The 21,958-nt window shown below is 41.9% G+C and overlaps 2 protein-coding genes across 6 annotated transcripts in view; both read left to right on the forward strand.

Moving 5' to 3' along the window:
• bicd1a (bicaudal D homolog 1a) overlaps nt 1-7,596 on the forward strand; it is a 52,839-nt gene extending 45,243 nt beyond the window's left edge. The window contains exons 8-9 of one of the 4 annotated variants that reach the window (XM_013138754.4): nt 1,258-1,349; nt 4,232-7,596. In XM_013138754.4, coding sequence (XP_012994208.3) covers nt 1,258-1,349; nt 4,232-4,466 — 327 coding nt within the window. In that variant the 3' untranslated portion in view covers nt 4,467-7,596. Of the gene's footprint in view, nt 1-1,257; nt 1,350-4,223 lie in introns of all 4 variants that reach the window. The other 3 variants (XM_013138755.4, XM_013138758.4, XM_013138757.4) reach the window with 3 other exon arrangements.
• A 927-nt stretch (nt 7,597-8,523) lies between these two features.
• fgd4a (FYVE, RhoGEF and PH domain containing 4a) overlaps nt 8,524-21,958 on the forward strand; it is a 67,429-nt gene continuing 53,994 nt past the window's right edge. Inside the window, exon 1 of one of the 2 annotated variants that reach the window (XM_010883294.3) lies at nt 8,524-8,859. In XM_010883294.3, coding sequence (XP_010881596.2) covers nt 8,748-8,859 — 112 coding nt within the window. In that variant the 5' untranslated portion in view covers nt 8,524-8,747. Of the gene's footprint in view, nt 8,860-17,019; nt 17,152-21,958 lie in introns of those variants that run through there. The other variant, XM_010883296.3, reaches the window with a different exon arrangement.

The raw sequence follows: 21,958 nt of genomic DNA on the forward strand, positions 1-21,958 counted from the left end.
CTCTCCATGTACCCACCCAGGCTTTCTTCGCTGACAACAGCCTGACAGTAACCCTCCCTGAAAAGCAACCATGTGCCCATGCCATGTAGTGCCACTAGGCAGCGGTGTCTTACCAATTAAGAAAACATGCGTTGGCATTTTCCCAACAGGTTATTCCTGTCAAATGCTGTTTGGCCCTCGTGTCTCTACCTCGGGTTAGTTGTGGTGACTGGCTTTTGGTTCCTTCAGTTGTCAAATGTTTTTGTTGACACAATCTGAGGTAAATAGTGCCCACCGACATAAAGCTCCAATTCCCAGAACCTGGCTTGGACGGTGACCTTAGAAATGAACGCAAAAGCTCAATTACTTGTATTTAAATTTTAATTTGTTTTTAAATTGTAATTTATTTAACCAATATGTGTTTATATACGTGTGTGTATATAATATATACATGCTACTTTGTCTATAGCCCCACTGGATCCGCTTAGCAACTGTTGATTACCATGTCCTTGTCTCTTGGTACAGCACAGACACATTTGAAACTGTCCATTCTATATTCTGTGTGTCTGTGTGCTTCCCTGTGTATGTTAATGGTGCTGTCTGTCCTCCAGGATGGATAGAGGAATGTCTTGTCAGTTGGGTCGGATTAGGCTGGTTTTCAGTAATGAGCAATCATTCAGTGGAGCACAAGGCCATTATTGGCCTTGTGAAATGAACAGAGATCTCTCTCTTTCTTTTTTTGTTTTGCCTCTGTTTCGTTCTCTTATCTATTTTATAGACAGTATTATAAACTGGGTGATTCAAGCCTTGAGTGCTTGTTGGTTGAAAGCCAGGGCATATCAGACTGTATACCACTGATATGACAAAATACATGTGTTTGTATAGTTCTGGTTACATTTCTAAGCAGTTTTAGAATAAGTGTAAGGTAAATCTAGAGTTTGTGGTAAATGGCCAGTACACCGCAGCTAATGGTCGTATCTAGGCGCGTGACCTTTCCTGTATGAATCATTATTTGTCTTTACTTTAAAACTGAATGCGAAGCAAAAAAGCTGTACAGACCGTATCAACTCAGATTTAAAAAATAAAAGAACAAATGTAATGCTACATGCTCTGATGCCGTACTACGACAAAGAGCTAAATGTTTCCCCTCAATCACATTGAGTCACGGTGAGACCAGTGTCCCCTGTCCCTGACAAGCTCTTCCTTTTGTCTGTTTCCCCCTTGTGTGTCCCATGTACCCTGACCGTCACCACTCTGTATATTTGTCTAATTTATCAGTTTCTCCTAGATTGTCAGCAGCCTGCTGCCTCTGCCTCAGTATCGCCAACCTCCCCACAACTAAGGCGAGCGAGAGACTTACTAGCCCACAGGTAAAGTCCCAGCGGCCTGAAATCCATGGCTTCGCCTACTTCCACGTATCTCGTTTGTACTCCTGACATGTACTCCTGAGGTCTCGCATCTGCAGGATACAGCATGCCCCAGAGCTACCTCTTACACCTCAAATTCACATTTCATAACACATATGCACGCACGCACGCGCACGCGCACACTCCCACAGACACACAAGCCTATGGAAGCCTCAGCTTGAAGTGTTAAATAAGTCTTCTTAATTTATTGTTGAAATAATTGATCTGTAATTGATCAAATTTTCAGTCATTTTGCAATTAGCTTATTCTGCAAGTAAATGTACAAACCCGATTCCAAAAAAGTTGGGACACTGTACAATTGTGAATAAAAACAGAATGCAATGATGTGGAAGTTTCACATTTCAATATTTTATTCAGAGTACAACATAGATGACATATCAAATGTTTAAACTGAGAAAATGTATCACTTTAAGGGAAAAAATTGTTGATTTTAAATGTCATGGCATCAACACATCTCAAAAAAGTTGGGACAAGGCCATGTTTACCACTGTGTGGCATCCCCTCTTCTTTTTATAACAGACTGCAAACGTCTAGGTACTGAGGAGACAAGTTGCTCAAGTTAATGAATAGGAATGTTGTCCCATTCTTGTCCAATACAGGCTTCTAGTTGCTCAACTGTCCTAGGTCTTCTTTGTCGCACCTTCCTCTTTATGATGCGCCAAATGTTTTCTATGGGTGAAAGATCTGGACTGCAGGCTGGCCATTTCAGTACCCGGATCCTTCTTCTATGCAGCCATGACATTGTAATTGATGCAGTATGTGGTCTGGCATTGTCATGTTGCAAGGTCTTCCCTGAAAGAGTCTGGATGGGAGCATATGTTGTTCTAGAACTTGGATATTACTGTCAGCATTGATGGTGCCTTTCCAGATGTGTAGGCTACCCATGCCACACACACTCATGCAACCCCATACCATCAGAGATGCAGGCTTCTGAACTGAGCGCTGATAACAACTTGGGTTGTCTTTGTACTCTTTAGTCCGGATGACATGGCGTCCCAGATTTCCAAAATGAACTTCAAATTTTGATTTGTCTGACCACAGAAGACTTTTCCACTTTGCCACAGTCCATTTTAAATTATCCTTGGCCCAGAGAAAACGCCTGCGCTTCTGGATCCTGTTTAGAAACGGCTTATTTTTTGACCTTTAGAGTTTTAGCCGGCAACAGCGAATGGCACGGTGGATTGTGTTCACCGACAATGTTTTCTGGAAGTATTCCTGAGCCCTTGTTGTGATTTCCATTACAGTATCATTCCTGTATGTGATCACGGACATCCAGTATGGTTTTCTGGCCTTCACCCTTATGCACAGAGATTGTTCCAGATTCTCTGAATCTTTGGATGATATTATGCACTGTAGATGATGATAACTTCAAACTCTTTGCAATTTTTCTCTGAGAAACTCCTTTCTGATATTGCTCCACTATCTTTTGCCGCAGCATTGGGGGAATTGGTGATCCTCTGCCCATCTTGACTTCTGAGAGACACTGCCACTCTGAGAGGCTCTTTTTATACCCAATCATGTTGCCAATAGACATAATAAGTTGCAAATTGGTCCTCCAACTGTTCCTTATCTGTACATTTAACTTTTGTTCTCTTATTGCAACCTGTCCCAACTTTTTTGGAATGTGTAGCTCTCATGAAATCCAAAATGAGCCAATACTTGGCATGACATTACAAAATGTCTCACTTTCTACATTCGTTATCTATATTCTATTGTGAATTAAATATAAGTTTATGAGATTTGTAAATTATTCCATTCCTTTTTTACTCACAATTTGTACAGTGTCCCAACTTTTTTAGAATCGGGGGATGTGATCCATAAAACAATTTTGTCATCAGTAATACTCTTCAGAGTAATGCAGCTTCATGTATCTGTGCAGTCTTGCATTGTGTTTATAAGCACTGACTCAGTTCACCTGAATACAAGTCCTAGCCTCATCTCTTAACAACCCAGACTATAGTAGGTAATGTTTGTTATGAATCAATTCTTAATCTACTGAATCATCCCTACAGGCAGTTAACGTCTGACAAATCGAATGTCTAACTCGGCAATCCTCCCAAATCATTTTAAATATGAAACTATTTCCCTGTGTTGTTTTTTTACCACCCATTTGTTTGTACATTTCTAAGCATTTTATAACACCTGTGGGATCAATTATTTTGCTGGAATATTTATGTACATGAGATTTTCCATTTTTTTTCTTTTATAGTTAATTGAACCAAATGTTTAAAGTGTCTATAACACAACAAAATGATTTTCTTTACTTTACATGTCATTTTTACCTTATTACACAAGTAAAATATACATCATATTTCCTTTCAAACACCAGTAAAATAAACTTTTATAACACTAGTAAAATATTTCCTTTTTACTTTATAACACCAGTTAAATAAATGTCCTTTTTACTTTATAACACCAGTAGAGTACATGTCCTTTTTACTCTATAACACCAGTAAAATAATTGTCCTTTTTACTTTATAACACCAGTAGAGTACATGTCCTTTTTATTTTATAACACCAGTTAAATGAATGTCCTTTTTACTTTATAACACCAGTAGAGTACATGTCCTTTTTACTTCATAACACCAGTAGTGTACATGTCCTTTTTATTTTATATGTGTCTTTTCTTCTTTATTACACCACTGAGATACATCTTATATTTACTTCATACCACCAGTTACATACAGGTCCTTTTTACTTTATTACACTAGCGAGACACATGTTGTTTTCACTTTCAGCCATTCCCTCCTCTCTCGCTCTTGTTTCTTCTTACCTCCCTTCCTCGTAGTCTGATTTCGAATTCTAAAAATGTGACAGCCTTTCAGGAGGACCAGGCCCCACCCCTGTCCAGCAGCAGAGACCTGTTGGACCCCCCCAGCAGCCTGCACCAGCAGCCTCCTCCCCAGGCCTCTAGGCCTCCAACCATGGGACCAGCACTTGCCTCAGCACCAGGGACTCCTGCATCTGTCTAATTCGTATCCCCCAGGGATAGACTCTGTGTCCCGTCAGCAAGTCCCACTAACACTGGCCACACTCTCTTCTGGTTGGTTGGTTGATTGATGTAAAGACCAAATGCAGATGCCCTGCCCTTCATTGGTTTAGCTGGGAAAATAGCACGTTCTGTCCAGGAGTGAGATATTGGAGGGTCCAGATGTCAATACAAACACAGAGGGTAGGTAGCACTTTTGCTAGTGTTGGTGAAATAAGAGGGTAATGTCCAAGAGTTCAAAGAAGGTAGCAGGAACCAACAACAATCAGGAAATAATAGAGAAATTACCCTTAAAATGTGGTTATTGTTGCTTAAATAATGGGTAACATTTAAAAAAGGAATGGGTGACATTTGGAAAGTTATATAAAAAAAACTTTGCAATAAGATGGCAATAACCTTAAAAATACATTAATTAACCTCCGGAATTTAGAGTCATTAGCTATGCTGGTGGTTAAGGAAAAGAAACAACAATTGCTTTAGTGAGGCATTGCCAGTAATTGAGGCTATTAAAAAAGTACTTAACACTGTTGAAGTTAGGTAGTTCGTTTAAGAGTATAAGCACTGAGTAAATGACTACAACAACATTGCAATATTCAGTAATTTATTCATCTTTGTATGTCTATACTTTTACCAGCTTATAGCAGATGTTTAAGAGGTACCCTAATGTATTCCCAGCCTCTTCTAATTTCAGTGTTGTTTTGTAGAAATGTCCCTATGTTGCACATTAATTCGGGAAGCTAAAAACAAGCTATTAAGTGATAATTTCTGCATTATTTTCTAGTTAATTTTGGTTTCTTGCAACCTTCCCAAAACATTCTAGACATTCCTCACTTTTTTTTTATCACTGCAAACTAAAGTACACTCTGTTTATTTATTTAGTATTTAACTGACTTGGTCATTCATTTATGTGTTTTGTTACATTACTTATTACTTTGAATTTGCATGTGACATAATTTAAATGATTGTAGGTGTTTATGCTTCAGTAATGAGGGTTAGCTTAGCTCACATTGACTGACTTAGGGCTATTATTATGTTCTTACTATTATCATTTAAAACAAATATTGACATTTCTAGAACAATACGCTGTTTTCCAATTTAATGCAACACAGTTTTGGATTGGTTTACTGTAGGCCTCTATGATACAAGTTCGGCCTGAAAATTTGCAGCCAAGAATATGGTTTTGTTTTGGTGATTTTAGAGGCTTACTAATGTCCCAAATAGACTAGACAGAATATTAGACATGTATTACGATCTGTTTGAATGGTTAATCTCTACATGTGTGAGTGCTTCTGTCTTTTCTACATGGTCATTTTGAATTTACATTATGGAAAGACTAATGGAATGGAAATGATATTGCTTTTCAGGTATGAGGTTTTACGATTGCCTATATTTCAAATACCTATCTAACGACAATACACTTGAGATGCTTGTTTTTATACAACTCTTTTGCAAGACATAAAGAATATATTTTTTACTTCATTTTTGTTTGTTTTCTTACCGTGGTTAATCCTGAGGTAAATGATTGTGTTTGTTGAGTAGCTGCCATAGAGACTTTAGACGTTGTGGGGAAGTTGAGGAATATACCTGAATGTGGTTGACTTGAAAATGGTGTGGTGACATTAAACCCTCCCTCTGTTCAGATGCAGTAACACATTTCCCAAATGCCGTGTCTCTAGTATCATGTTGCTGACTCAATATGGACTTCTGAGTTGACTCTTCATATCCTTCATGTGTAAGATATTGCTTGTTTCATACTCTGTCTAACCAAGGGGAAATGACACCAAATCAGTCTCATTCTGGGGCTGGAACAGAAGGGTTCAAACTAAAAATAAACTACCTAAAGCACAAACAGGACCATGCACTGAAGCAATCGATTATAATTATTTGGATTCTCCGTAGAACCCAGTGACTGTAGAGGTATCACCACACAGGCCTCTATCTTGTGCTTATCTATACCTGTGGGAACAAGACATCATACTAACCAGCAAAATGAGGACAGTGGGAAAAAAAGGCTTCCAGTATATTGTGTGGATTTTGTGCATCACTTGTAAACACCATCTGAACAATACTTTCATTGGGGTTGGGTGATCTCATTAACCTAGTTGAAATATTAATGCTAAGAGATCCAAGAACACTGTGTGATGGTGCTAATGATGTAGCAGGTGTTTGAGTCGCATGATTCGTTTGCCTGATTCATATCCAAAATATATCTCTGTCTCTTTGAAATTGATATTGATGATTAGTTATTAAAGCAAAGATGGAACACCTTGTTCCATGGATGACATCCAGATGCATTGAGATTATTCTTTCACTTCTACATTCATTATTCACAAAATATGGGTTGTGTTTTTCCAAAATTCTGTATTCTGTTGGGGTATGTATACAATAGCCAGGACAATGGGATATGTGAGACATGTATACAATAGCCAGGACAATGGGATATGTGAGACATGTATACAATAGTCAGGACAATTGGATACATGAGATATGTATACAATAGTCAGGACAATGGGATACATGAGATATGTGTACAATAGTCAGGACAATGGGATATGTGTACAATAGTCAGGAAAATGGAATATGTGAGATATGTGTACAATTGTCAGGACAATGGGATACATGAGATATGTGTACAATAGTCAGGACAATGGGATACGTGAGATATGTGTACAATAGTCAGGACAATGGGATACGTGAGATATGTGTACAATGTTCAGGACAATGGGATACGTGAGATATGTATACAATATTCAGGACAATGGGATACGTGAGATGTGTATACAATTGTCAGGACAATCAACTTTAGAATCCACACAGTGCTGATGAAAGCATGCCTGTAATTGCCGTGGATAATGGCTGTGCTAACTTCTGTACTTTAGGGCTGTATCTTTGGAATCAATTATTTCAATTATACAACATTGGCTGGAATTGGAGAACATGAAAAAGGTGTATGAGTTCCAAATGAGTCGAGTGACTGATGCCTGGAGACTATTCATTTTGCTTACTCCCTTGATTCTTTGCACAGGTTAAATTTACTTTTGGAACATAATGTTGATGGTCCTCTGATGTCCTAACTGATGTTCAGAGACGCTAACCAACAAACGAAAAAATTATGAAAAGACAGCAATATACTCACAACATGACCTTTTGTTTCAATAGAAGAAGAAAAAACTGTTCTTGAAATAAAATGTAACATATGTGCTTGGATGAGTATTATTTGTTAAGTACAATGACCACTGAAATGGTGTCCTTGTCATGTAAACGTGCCTGTGTTTGAAGATTCAGTTTAAATTACTTATTACAGTAAGTACCTGACTTACATCATATCATTGCTCTGAAGATTGTGTGCAAAATACAAAATGCAACTCTACTTATAAACAGGGCCCACTGGTAATCCTAGCGAGTTTGTATTTTCTGACGAGTGCACCCGAACTTTTTCAGTGTTATTTACTGTCAAGAGTTAATAAGTATAAATACTTTTGGTGTCATTTCAAAAACAGTGCATCAATAGTTTCTCACTTTGTATGGCAATCATTGACAGTCACTCAGTTCGTTCATGTCAGTATATTTTTCTTCGCACTAGGTCAAGTTGTCAAGACAGCTTTCTAAACCTTGAAGAGATCATAAACCAGAATACACAGGAAGTATGAACTCCACGGGGGCCTTATGTTTTGTCACTCACATATCGTGGTAACGTGTAGAATTGCAAGAAACTAGTTTAAGTCATACATTTTCTCACCACTCAACGGCCAAATATATTGAATTGAAAGAGAGGCTGTCTTTCAGATAAAAAAGATGCAGTCCACGACTGGGCACTGGTAATAAAAGTCTTGCTGCCGAGACCAAAAGGGTCACCGAAAATTGTGTACTACGTTTTTGCACAATTTTTTTTGTCTTCAAGCACCCAAAATCTAAAGGCGGTTTTGCGAATCACCTTTACTCCCTGAGATTGAGGGTTACAGACAATGATCCCTGCAGCCAGTGAAATTATTCAGTTTTTCCTCCAATCAGAGCAACAGAGACCGTGTGCAGCATTTAAACCAGGCGTGGTTTGGAATAGTTTGCTTCAAGGTGATTGTACAGAGATAAGCGGATGATGATGTGTTGACCCAGAAAGGAAGCGCACCACTCAGTAACTTTGGACGTGGTAATCATCATTTATTGTGGCGCAACCGGGAACAAATATTTTCCAGGTGTCACCGGGACATTTTCTCAATTTTGAAATAGATTTATTGGACTATTAGATTGTTTGACATTATCTGTAATGAAAGTGTTGAATGCACTTGTTAGTGCTTGATTAAGGGTCTCTAACGTAGCCCAGTTAAGGTGCTTGGGCTGCGAATCTTTTTTCGATGTTGGAACGGTCGGCGGAGAGAGAGGTAATGGACGACTTCAGACGGGCCGCTTTCCGAAGGAAACCACACACTCCGTACGTGTTGAATACGGAGTCTAAGGAATGTTCAGGTGAGAATGTCAGAGCAGCAGGGTGCGTTTCGCAAAATCAGTGGGCAAATTACGTCAAAGTCCAGGTGCCGACACACTGGATTATAATATTGTGTATAACGTGTAATTATATGTACATAACACTATAATATCGTTAGTCACCGATAAAGTAGAATTTAGGGTCTTGTTGAGCCAGCGATTATGTTGTCTGGATCAACTAACAACTATACCAGAAGTATGACTGGTAGGCTATAGACTACAGCGTAAAGGAACTCCGTTTTGGGAAGTTCCTAATTAGAAGATACATGACCAGATTCAGTTCAACTAACCAATTACTTTTATAAATCATTTTTACTCTTCCTTTTCATTTTATTGATCTCTGGTTAGACATGAACTCCTTTTACCTGGTGATTTACTTCGTAATTCGAAACTTTTCTTAACTATTAGCCAGCCAAACACAGCCAAGTACTTTTACTTTGTACTTTTTACACCTCTGATTGTGGTACAGCTTGTTAAGAGGAAGGTTACAGAGACAAGCATTAACCCGTAGTCCAATTACCTTAATGCCCCAAGGACAACATTTTAAGTATTTATTTACTTTTTACTTGTTGTTGTTTACTTTTCTATAATATCGAACAGGGCTGCATATACAGTCTTGTCTGTAGATTGCAAATAGGCATGTAATCCTATTATTTTAAATGCAGCAGTATTTCACTAATTTATTGTACAACCTTTGCTAGCTTTGCTCCATTTACAACCTTTGCTAGCTTTGCAACATTTAATATTTGTTCTGGTTATTGAAAGCCCCTTCAGACAGTGGGCATCCCAGTGCTGGGCCCGCTCAAGCGGAGCTGGTGTCTTGCAGCTGTTGTTCCCCAAGATATGGGCTTGAGCTAAGAAGTGGAATCCCCCAGTGTCTGACTTACAGGAACTGTGTTGTAAACACTAGAGTGCACTGTGCCTGGGCACGCACCACGAGAGAGAGGGAGAGAGAGAGAGCGCTAGACGGAGAGAGAACGGAGAGAGAGAGAGAGAGAGAGAGAGAGAGAGAGAGAGAGAACGCACTCTCACGTGGCTACGTGTTATCTCTCCCAGCCTGCAGGGATTAAACATTGTTTGCACACATTGTGGAGGCCGGCTAATTATTCATTGAAAGCAGAGCCAACGGTAGCCTATCCAGGCGCTGTTTAAGGAAAACGTTTGCAGTTGTGCAATGTCACCCCCAGGGCACCTCCTGGGAGTGGTGAGGTGAGCCTTTAAGGCAGTGTCTCTCTGCACCAAAAGAAATAGACAAATTAGTTGTCACTTAATTAAACCATTTGGGTTGAGACAGCAGAAATTGCACGAGAAGAGTGATTATGTTGGACCCTCCCCCAGTTAGATTGGTTACTTAAACATTGAAACATTGCTCCCATAAGTTTGGGAGAATCCCATTTCCTCTTCATTTTATCTGGTATTTGTGTTTGTACTTGATCTGACTTGTGGGTGTGTGTAGATTCACCTTCTGACATCAGTGATTCCAAGTCCAAGGGATTGTATTATCTAAGTGCTATGTTGTTAACCCTACATAGCATGAATACCTTATTACATGTATAAAGGTTCCTTCCAACTAAACCAAGATGGCTAACAGACTGTTCTTTCCAGTGGAAGGCTAGTGTGGGGAACCCTCAGAACCCAGCATGTTTCTGTCAGGAATCCCCCACTCTAAGAAGTGGGATTACTTAAATTCTCAGTGCAATATGATCAAACCAATAAAACCTTTGGCAAAGGATAAAGTCTACAAAACGTAGTTCACTCGGGTCATAATGCATTCTAAACAAAATTGTGTTGGAGACAGAATTGTGTAGGGATCAAACTCTTGGCTGGTGCAAAATGGCAGGATGTCTCCTGCTGGCCGTCAGTATTCCACTCTCTGGGGAGGGGAAATTACATCCTGATTTCTCACATGTATACATCAGGTGGGTTATCTGTCTATCCTATACCACTGACCTTATATGCAGTCGCTGCATTATCTGTCATCCAGCTTTTGTAGAACTTTGCTTGAACTTTTGCTGAACCAAGGTTGTTTGTCAAAGGGCGTAAGGTATTTCAATTGAATTGAATTGAATAATTGCATTTCCTTGTTTCCGAATAAATAGACGCATCTTCTATTTCAACGCGATGTATTGTAGCTCAGTAGTTGAGCGTGTCAGTTATTTCCTGATGCTCTGGCTGCCATTGCATAACCTGAGTTTGTCATTCTGAGCAAGAGAAGAGGTTTGTTAAAAAACAGGAGCAGTGAAGCATTCGCAGCACAAGTAATGAAGTCATTAACTCTTTCCCCGTCTGTTGTGCTGCGTTATTTTTTGGCAAAATGTATCGTTAACCTAATTGTTAACGATACATTGCATTCTATAGATCATAATTTCTCTACCCATGTACCCCCACCAACTGTCCCCATTTTTTTATTTGTTTGGTAACTAACACCGCTTATTCAAGAGAACCTAAAAGTCCAGCTCCTTTTTAGGGTAAATCCATCATTCTAATTCTAGCAGATTTCATTTAGATTCGCTGCATAAGGCAACAGTAATGGTGCTGCGAGTCTAGTTGTTTCTATTCTGTAGGGAAAACATATTTTAGTCCTCTGAGAGGGATATCCCAATGACAAGGTCTTTGTGAACAAACGAAACTCCTGTCCTTATGACTCAACTCCTGCTTATATTGTAATGTCTAACAAGGCATCTCTGGACTTCACACAATAACCTGAGAGTTTAACTCCTGCTCCACACCTGTGTGTGTGTGTGCGTGAGTGGATCTTATTAATGTTAACCACAGCACGCAGTTTGGGTTTGAAAGTGTGACCTGGTTGCTTCGTCTTATAATGAGGCCTTATGGGGCCATAACAATGAAGCTATTTGTGTTCCCTCTGCCCTGGGAAGGAGCAAGGCATCCTGGGAGAACATAGCTGGGCTGGATGAATGGCTGATGTGTTGTTATTGTGGTGGCTGTCGTGCTGGACCAAGCCCTCTGTCGCTGTCACTGACTGATTGACTTTAACTCACTCCCCACCCCTTGGGTAGCGTACTCAGCTCATTATCAGTATGGGAGCTTTATTAAAATGTGCACACTGTCAACATGGGTTATTACCGTCTCATAAATTGTTTGTCATGAATTACAGTTACCGCGTTCCAGCTCCATCTGTCGCAAGGTGTGGATGGTGTTGGGACCGGAATGACAGAGGATGTCCATGGCGGAGCCACTAAACAGGCATACTCCATAACGCCTGGTTACACTAGTGCTAAAGCTCTCTGTGCCTTTTGGTTTGGTGTTCTGTCTCCATACTCCTACTTTGGCATGTCCATGTGACTGTGTTTACTGTAAACTCTCCATAACCCCGTTTTTAGCACTGAGTCAAAGTCAAACTAGTTACATTCATCACATGCTTTATTAGTTAGGCTTTGAATCTGTGTTTAACATATTCCCCTCTACAAAGTCAGTAATAATGAATGGGAGGTGTTTAGTGCTTTAAATGTGTCAACAATGTATATATTTTAAATGGAAGTAATAGATGCATAAGCTCCACAAGACACATTTAGGGGCATAAAAAAGTCATATGAAAAACGTCCATTATAATTCAGTCTATTTGAAGACGACATAATGAAGACCATGTACAGGTTACATCCTCTAGTCATGTCTATGCTTAGGACCCGTTCCCCAGAGTGGTTTGGGGCTGGTTTTGCATGCCGAGATTAAGCCTAGTCCTGAACTACAAAATCAATCTCTGCAGAGACCGAAAGTATTTAATTAGAAAATCCTATTCTGCTTAACCCTTTCACCCTAAAACAAGCGCCATCCGTAAGCACAACCTGGTCTTAACCCCTGAACCTAACCACTAATCCCTACATTTAACACCCTAACTTTAACCCTAACCTTAATCCCATTAGAGCCCTACTCTTAACCCCAAGCCTAAAAAAAAGACATTTGCAAATGTGAGGACTGGAAAAATGTCCTGGATAGTCAGGATTCCCTATTGGTTGTTTTACTTCCTGAATACATCTGGTCCTCGCACGTATGGCAGCACATTCACTGCCCCGTTGGAAATGTTGTCAATGTAAACAGCTACAGGTCTTAACATCCCCACTAGGTGGCAGTGCATACATACAAAAAAAGTATTTGATTAAACCCTTTTAAAAGGGGAACAACTGTCACATGAACTCACCATTTCGAAAACAACCGTCCTCTGAAAGGGATCTCACGATCAAAGTAAAAATGAGATTTAGGTGTGCCGCAGTCGTTTGGGGATCAGGATGCTCTGGGACGGATTAAGCGTGGTCCTGGACCGAAAAATCAGTCTTGTTTAAATAGGCAAATATTGGTTTTGACTCTTATTTTGTCTTCTCAACCAATGACTTGTGTGCAAAGTGTGATATTAGATGGATGATTATGTGACTGTTCTGTAAGCACCAGTGGTCATTAGTGGGTCTGCAAGTACTGATGTCACATGGCCAGTTTCTGATGAGTAACACTGTAAATTAATAAGCTAATCAGGACATACAGTCAAACTTTGTCTGCTGATGTTCCCATGGAAAGGTTTTCCCAGGAATTTTCTCCTCTTGTCTTGGATACTGACTGGTTCAGATGAGTTGAATTTGACCATGAAGCCTCAGACACGTTTTCCTCAGGCCAGGATTTTACCTTTACAATCACATAAAATGACTAAAATTAGAATCAGGTGCACACAAACAGCAAATGATAAGAAAATCTTTCAAGAGAAATTCTGGTGTGTCCAGGCTTCCATAAACAATTAGAAACTTGGTTTGGTCTTAACCATATGTTTGTGTGGCCTACATGACAAAGCTGCCCTGAAATGTGCCTAGAAGAAACTCAGGCAAGGTTAATGAAACCCTGCCCATTCTTTTGCCACATCAATTCAAACGTGATTACACTTGAAAAAACAAATCCTAAACCTAACCTTAGCCAAGTTGGCCAATTTCATTTAAAAGATAATTTTACATTTTAGGTATTAAAGGAGACACTGGCATCATATTCACTTACACAAGTTCTATGTCCTCGGACAAGAAAACAGTTTCTACTTGCCAGCCGTTTCAAACAACTAGAGACCCTTTGCTTAGTAGTCAGATCCAAACAACTAGAAATCCTTTGCTTAGTAGTCAGATCCAAACAACTACAAATCCTTTGGTTAGTAGTCAGATCCAAACAACTACAAATCCTTTGGTTAGTAGTCAGATCCAAACAACTAGAAATCCTTTGGTTAATAGTCAGATCCAAACAACTACAAATCCTTTGGTTAGTAGTCAGATCCAAACAACTAGAAATCCTTTGGTTAGTAGACAGATCCAAACAACTATAAATCCTTTGGTTAGTAGCCGGATCCAAACAACTAGAAATCCTTTGGTTAATAGTCAGATCCAAACAACTAGAAATCCTTTGGTTAATAGTCAGATCCAAACAACTAGAAATCCTTTGGTTAGTAGTCAGATCCAAACAACTAGAAATCCTTTGGTTAGTAGTCAGATCCAAACAACTAGAAACCTTTTGGTTAGTAGTCAGATCCAAACAACTAGAAACCCTTTGGTTAGTAGTCAGATCCAAACAGCTACAAACCCTTTGGTTAGTAGTCAGATCCAAACAACTAGAAATCCTTTGGTTAGTAGTCAGATCCAAACAACTAGAAACCCTTTGGTTAGTAGTCAGATCCAAACAGCTACAAACCCTTTGGTTAGTAGTCAGATCCAAACAACTAGAAACCCTTTGGTTAGTAGTCAGATCCAAACAGCTACAAACCCTTTGGTTAGTAGTCAGATCCAAACAACTAGCATTTCTGAATAATATTTGATATCTGAATTTGATTGGCTCATTCAAAAGAATAGACAAGGTCACTTTAACCTCAGCAGAGTTTCTTAAACATCAGCCTGTGACAACCCGGTGCCTCCCAGGTACATTATACTTTTGGCTAACATATCATGCCCATGTCATGTTCTCATTTAATTGAATTCTCATTCCCATGAATTCAAAGTTCACCATTCCACTGTCCAACAGATTGTCTAACAGTACATAATATTCGGTCAAGAGATACTCCTAGAAATCTCTAGAAACCCCAGGGTAACATGAGGGGATCTACAGGCCTCTTTTGCCACAAACAATGTTGAAGTGCATGAGCCTGGCAGAAAGAGACTGACAAACTTGGCATACATGGGAGGTCAGGAAGGAAGAAGCCTCTGTTCTTAACAAAGAATATCAAGAAATGACTGAAGTTTGCCAGAGAACACCTGGGTAAAGTCCAAAACTACTGGAACAATGTCCTCTGGACAGATGAGTCAATGGTGGAATTGTTTGGCCGCAGTCCCAGATGCCATGTTTTGCAAAAACGACACCCTGACTTGAAAACGCTGTGAGGGGACTTGAAGTGGGCCAATGCCTGCAAGAAAGCCCTCGAACATGACACAGTTGAAGCAGCACTGTAAAGAAGATTGGGCAAAAGATTCCTCCCAGTCAGTGTAAGAAGCTGAAAGACAGAAACGGCAATATTATTTCAGCCCAAGGGGTCAACACCAGCTGTTGAAGATATTAACATCAACTGCAGTATGAAGATGCTTTCTGTACATTTTTGATAAATGATTGCAAATTATAATCTTTCAGTGTCATTTGTTAAATTTAGTTAAGTTCATCAGTCAATAGTTTTGAAGTGTAGATTACTAATCCACATGTCCAAATATGTGAAAAAGACAAGATTACTGTCCAAGGGGGTACTTACTTTTTCACATGACTGTCAAGCCAAGCCACTCACACTTTTATTATGGTCCTGGTTCTTTTCCTGCTTGTGTGGGAGTACCTTACCACTCACACACTCCTGTGTTCATTCTGGGAAGACGGTGTATTCTTCACCTGTGGGGAAAACAATGAGGAGGTGAAGGAAGGGACTCAAATCAGTGTGTTTCTACAGAAATGTTGCGTGTGTTTGTCTGGAGGGAGGGGTTACGGTCTGTTGACACATTTCCTGCATTCGTCCCGCAACCTGCCCAAGTAGCTCCCTGTTTATCAGGGTCCTCACGCCCACACGAACATTCAAGGCACTGCGTTTTCCTGCTCCATGCCCCCTTTCAACGTTTTATTGTTGTTTTATTTATTTAATGGAAAGCTTCCAGACAAGTGGCTTCAGAGGTTCTGACCAGTACCAAAAGATAGCTAGATCAAATCCCAAAGGTAGCAAGGTGAAGGAAACAAATTGTCAGGCAAGGCAGTTATCCCTCATTTCCAAGTGTTGGGTTTGTTTTGGTGGCCAAATATCAATTTGACCTTCTGTGCAAAATAACAATATCACCTTTCCCTTCATACGATTAGCTGTCAAATCTGGGTTGAGGCAAGGGAAACCCCAAAATCTATTAGTCAGTAAAGACCCACGAGAAAGGAGAGACGTATACACTTCCCTTCTAAAACCACGGCCAGCTCAAGCTCATGTTGTCCCAGGGGTAGCACAGCACCTGCCCCCCCCCCCCCCCCCCCCAACAGCTGCTGGTTCCTTATTTCACGAGTCATATCCCGTCTGGCTGACAGCGGTCTGAGGTTCGGGCCGAGCGCTTTTGGCCCTCCGGCCCGGTTCCAAGGCTCAGTGGAGTAGCCTTAGGAGAGACCCACGGAGACACCTCTCTCTGGACCTAGTGAAACTTAAAAGGAAACAGAGAGCAGCCCCATCCTTCCTGTACAGCCGTATTGCTGCTCTTTCTCCAGCCAGGGAGCCCCCCCCCCCCCCGGCCCGTCCATTGTCCCGCCGGTGGAGAGAAAGGCAGGAGGGCGGGCAGGGAGGGCGGGCAGGGAGGGCACACGCACAAGGAAGGTGTATTTCCAGACATTCATTCACAGGAAGTGTGGCCTGGGTCCCCGGTGTCAGATGCACTTTCGCCACCTCCCTGGCTCGCTGGCTCCCTGGCTCCCTGGCTCCCTGGCTGTGTGTGGTCCTCCTTCCCTGCCCGCCTGGGCCGTCAGCCCTGCCAGCCAGACAAGGAGACGGGATGGACTGCCTGGCAAGCGGCCGCCACAGGTCCCGAGGTCCGGGCCGCAGCGTCTCCTCGGGTAGGTGATCGACGGGAGGGATCCTGGGAGATGCAGGATCAGGACGCACGGTTCTGGACACGCTGAACCACTCCCAAGGAGACGGGGAACCACCAAAGCCGCGCCAAGTTGGAGAACCTCGCCTAGAACCTATCGAGTTAGAAAATGAAAGGTGTTGAATAGTGCTCCCTAAAGATAGCGTTGGCGCCGGATGTCGAAAAAAAATGAACCGACGTCGCACGTATTGGTTTTGGAGACGGAAAGGTAAAGCTTTTTCTGTTGTTAAAATGCGAAGGAGTTGAGGGAGGTACCTGTACACAGTGGCACGGGGCTGTGGAATGTGAGTAACGGTTTCCGTGAGAGGGATGAAGCCTGCGCTCGGCGTCTTAAGTTTGTTCCGTCCTGTAATGTAGACAGTACAGGAGCTGATGGAGTCCAGGTATGTAGCGGGAGTAGACCTAAGTCCATAACTGAAAGTGAGTAGCAGAAAGTGAACATGTGTGAGGTTTGCAGGTTTTAATTTGAAGGTAACCCTGTTCCACTTCTGGATCCAATCTAAACCTGTGTCTCTGACCTTTTTTCCTAAGCACTCCGATCCATGTGTCTGGTCTCTTCCCCAGTCCTGCGACTCCCGCAGCCATGTTAGGAGAATAGCCCTCTGCCCTGCCGTCTACCCCCTTACAGACCCCCCCGCCCCCCCTCCGACCTCCCATTATCATACTGCTAATCTGTATCCTCCACCAGTGAGAGCTGTGTTTTCGGAAAGTTATTAACTTTGGCTTTGCTCCCAGACATCAGCTGCCCGGGTTTATTTTCCACTCAAACTATGATATTTTAGCTCTGTGACCGTATGTTTTAGTGACATTATGTCCCATAAACAGCAGCACTATAAAGAGGTTTTTATCACGAGAGACAGAACGTGATTTAGGACAGTGACTCTGACCCCGGTCTCCTATAGCTCTGATACATTCCTATGAATTCCTGGTTTATAGAACGACGTACTTCATCCGATGTCGCATGGCATACAGTGACCCCTATCTGTGAGCGGAGGAGTGTTCTGCTCTTTGACACTCATCCCTTGTCATTGTTGAGATACTCGGCATTGCTCTCCAGGTCCGGCGTGGCTGAGTGTCTGGGCGGTTAGGCCTACCAGCCTGGGAAAAAAACATCCTTGCTCTCTGTGTCCTGGGAACCGTTCCCTCTCTCAAGTCCCCTGTTCCAACCACTTTGTCCTTTTGGCAGCATCCCTGATGGCCTATTACCCAGTCTGTGCGTGAGTGTGTGTGCGTGTGTTGGGGAGAGGAGGGCTAAATCTTATTTTCACGCTAGAGGAAAGCGTGTAAAGAATGCTTTGTTTCTGTTGGCCTTCAGGAAGGAAAAGGCTGGGTATCAACAGGCTGGGCTCCTTTCACCACACTCATTGTTACATAGTGGGGTGTATCACACTAGAAAGGCCGGTAAACACTCAACAGAGCCTAGATATACAGCTACTAGAGAGGAGCCTCCATCTGCCCTGTTCCGTTTAGTTACAAGAAGTGTCTAGACATCGTGGAGTAATACAATTGATATTAACGATTGAACGATATTACGTTGTCGTCTTGGATGTCAAGCTTGGAGTGAATCGAAATGAACATTTTAGGAAACCTTCCTGTTCTTGTGATGTCTTTATGCGGTTGTCCTGATGTGGTTGGGATGCTGCTATTGCCATTCCTGGATGTTTTCCTGACGGTGTTGTGTGGTCGTCTGAAGGCCATGTGTTGCTGTGACCATAGCCAGCTGTGCTCGGCCTGGGGTGGTGATGATGGATATGGGCCTGGGTTAGGAGACGAGGGGAAACTGTCCTACTTTCTCTGGAGCTGACAAAGACTTGATCTCAAAGAAGTTGCACCTGTCAGTAAATACTTATAAAATGATGATTATTGAAACCTTTTTGTCTGAGGCAGGTGTAATATAGTAGGCTAAAACAATGCAGCAGCTGTGGTGTTGACATTTTGTAGAACATGTCTGGAGAGGCTCTGTGGTGTTATCAGTAAAGGACTATGTTTAACATTGGGAATGAAGGGAGGTTTTCATATCTATCCCTAGAAAAGTGCAGTAATTTCTTTTTTTAAGTACAGTACAATGAAATGCAGTTTGCGTCTAACCAGAAGTTCAAATAAAAGAGGGCAGAAAATGTACAAGTATTAAGCATATGTACAGAATCTCACAAAAGTGAGTACACCCCTCACATTTTTGTAAATATTTGAGTATATCTTTTCATGTGACAACACTGAAGAAATGACACTTTGCTACAATGTAAATTAGTGAGTGTACAGCTTGTATAACAGTGTAAATTTGCTGTCCCCTCAAAATAACACAAGACACAGCCATTAATGTCTAAACCACTGGCAACAAAAGGGGGAATGGGGAGCAGGTGTGTTACATTTGCTGCAGGGGTTGAGTATATTTGTCAACAATGACAAATATACTCAAATATTTACAAAAATGTAAGGGGTGTTCTCACTTTTGTGAGATACTATATATTACAAGTGGTAGGTATAGATGGGCAATGCAGTATATATTTGCCTACATTTGTGTGATAAAGGACTTTAAATTGGCCTCTAAAGCAGAGCTGCCTCCAGGGCAAGTCCACCCATGTTTAAACGACTCCACCCATTTTTCCAATCAGCCAATCACATTTACTCTTACAGTGCATTAGGAAAGAATTTTGACTCATTCATTCTACAGACAATTAGTTCGACGTCACGGCTTGGTGGGACCTTATATGGACAAGTGTGTGCCTTTCCAAATGACGTCAGTTATCTGGCTGCTAATCAAAAGTTGGCTGGATGTTTTGTCCTTGGCATAGCAGTTAACTGTTATTGCTTTGCCGAGCGGCTGCTGAATGACTAAAATCTCAATTTAAAATGTTAGATTTACCATTAATTTGCATAGATAGCTGCATATTAGCTGTCTATTTTACTGTTACAGTTATGTTTATGGTTATTTGTCTTTCTGGAGCAAGCTTACTTGTTTGATAATTGAATTCGATTAGTGGATCGGGAATAATTGTCAGACTTTATTTAACAGGTGGAGTTGCTTAAATCTTTTCCTGGGAGGCAGCGCTACATCCTGGAATTTAGGTCTCTTGGGTATTTTTTGGGCCGTGTACAGATAGCCTGTCTCCTCTGAAGAGCCATTTCTGCCCATGGCCACCTATGCAGAGAGCAAGGCCATGCTCACAGAGTCTGTCGAGGTCCATTCCTTTCATTTTGGGTCAGTCACAGGGGTCAGCTACTCTGCCACGTTGTCCTCTGTTCTGGTCACAGTACCATTCCAATGTGAGTGTGTGTGTGTGTGTGTGGCTCTCTCTGTACAGTTCTTTTCATTGATCTAATTTCATTGATCCCAGCAGGCCTGAGCTCTGACATCATCATGAGGTCAAATTTCTGAGCACACTGACAGGAGCTGCATTCTGCCATTAACGTGCCAACCCCCCCCCCCCAACCCCCCCCCCCACCCCACACACATACTGAGACAAACAATCCACATAAACACCACATCACATTATGAAACCCAGCCGAGGTCGGCACGGAGTTTGTTCTCTGTGTGTTGTTTGTGTGTTGTCTGTATGTGGTTGCGCTTCTAAGAGGGGTGTGGATCCGAAGATGTGGGACAGGGAAAAGCGGAAAGGGTTTGATGTTTTGGCTTTGATGTGGCCTCATGAATGATTTGAAAGCAAGGAACGGCTGTGTGTTTTCTGCTTAGGACAGCGTCAATACTCAAGTCAGCCAGCAGAGGGATGGGATTTAGAGAGCACCACAACACCTACTCCAGCACATGGTGACCTGGTAGTTTACTCAGCTCGTGGAAAACTCTCACGGGCTTTTATTACTTATATAGTTTAATCAGGTGCCTTGTTGTCTGCCACATTATCTAGCTGGTTTGGTTCGGTGTGACTGTATTGATTTTCATGCTGCTGAATTCTGCCCTCGGAGCACATAGGGGCGGAATTCATTCACGGCAGGTCATGCCAGCCTCGTAGAGATTAGAAAAGCCAGTCAGTGAGGTTGTTGCAGATGCCATCCATGCCCCAGTAACTGATGTGACCTTCTCTGTCCAATATCAGGAGAGCAGCCAATCTCAGTGTCTAGATGGGGGGCGGTTTGAGTGGTCTGGACGCGTGTGTGTGTGTGTGTGTGTGTGTGTGTGTGTGCCAACGTGTGGGTGCGTGTGTGTGTTTGCGTGTTTGCATTCTCACTGTGTGCATAACTGTACATTCCGCAACGTTCTAGTTCTTTTCCACTGTGCCCTTGATGATGTGAGGGACAGAGAATACAACAGGAGAGAACAGGAGTCAGGAGCGCACGCAGGTGTGTGTGTTTTATGCATGTCGGTATGAACGCCCTTCTCGAGTCTGTCTCCAGTGAAGTGCCACACCATGTCAAGTTGATGTCTCAGCAACATTTGAAAATAAGTGGACATTGAAATGTCGCAGAACTGAACTTGATATTGAATGAGGATCACACGTTCTTGCAAACACTCTGCAGTAAACCAAGCTGTGCCATTCTAGACAACGCACCAGCACTTCACCTGGACTTCTGGAGTCGTGGTACTCCTGTAGTTTTATATACACATCAGTGTTCCAGTTCGAGTCACTGGATGAGGGTGGTTTGCTGCGAAATGGCATGTCTGACAGCAGATCCCAAGTCCCAGAAAGGCTTTGCCACATGACAGCAGTGTGTTTGTTTTGGAGATCTAGTGAGGATCAGGGGTGAGACGACATGAATATGAATCAGGATCAGGGATCGGGGGTGAGACAACATGAATATGAATCAGGATCAGGGATCGGGGGTGAGACAACATGAATATGAATCAGGATCAGGGATCGGGGGTGAGACAACATGAATATGAATTGCTATACGGCAGCAAACGGGATGAGCTTATCTACAGGGCAAGGTGCGAGTGTGCTTTAGAGATATAATCACACGCCTGTGCAATACAATGTCTGAATATCAAGGCAGGTCCATCCCACCCCCTCGGAATATCAACGACGTGGTTAAATGTCACTGCGGTGAGGAAGGGCCTTCTG

This window comes from Esox lucius, chromosome 19 (genome assembly GCF_011004845.1).
Source record: "Esox lucius isolate fEsoLuc1 chromosome 19, fEsoLuc1.pri, whole genome shotgun sequence".
Classification (NCBI taxonomy): Eukaryota; Metazoa; Chordata; class Actinopteri; order Esociformes; family Esocidae; genus Esox; species Esox lucius.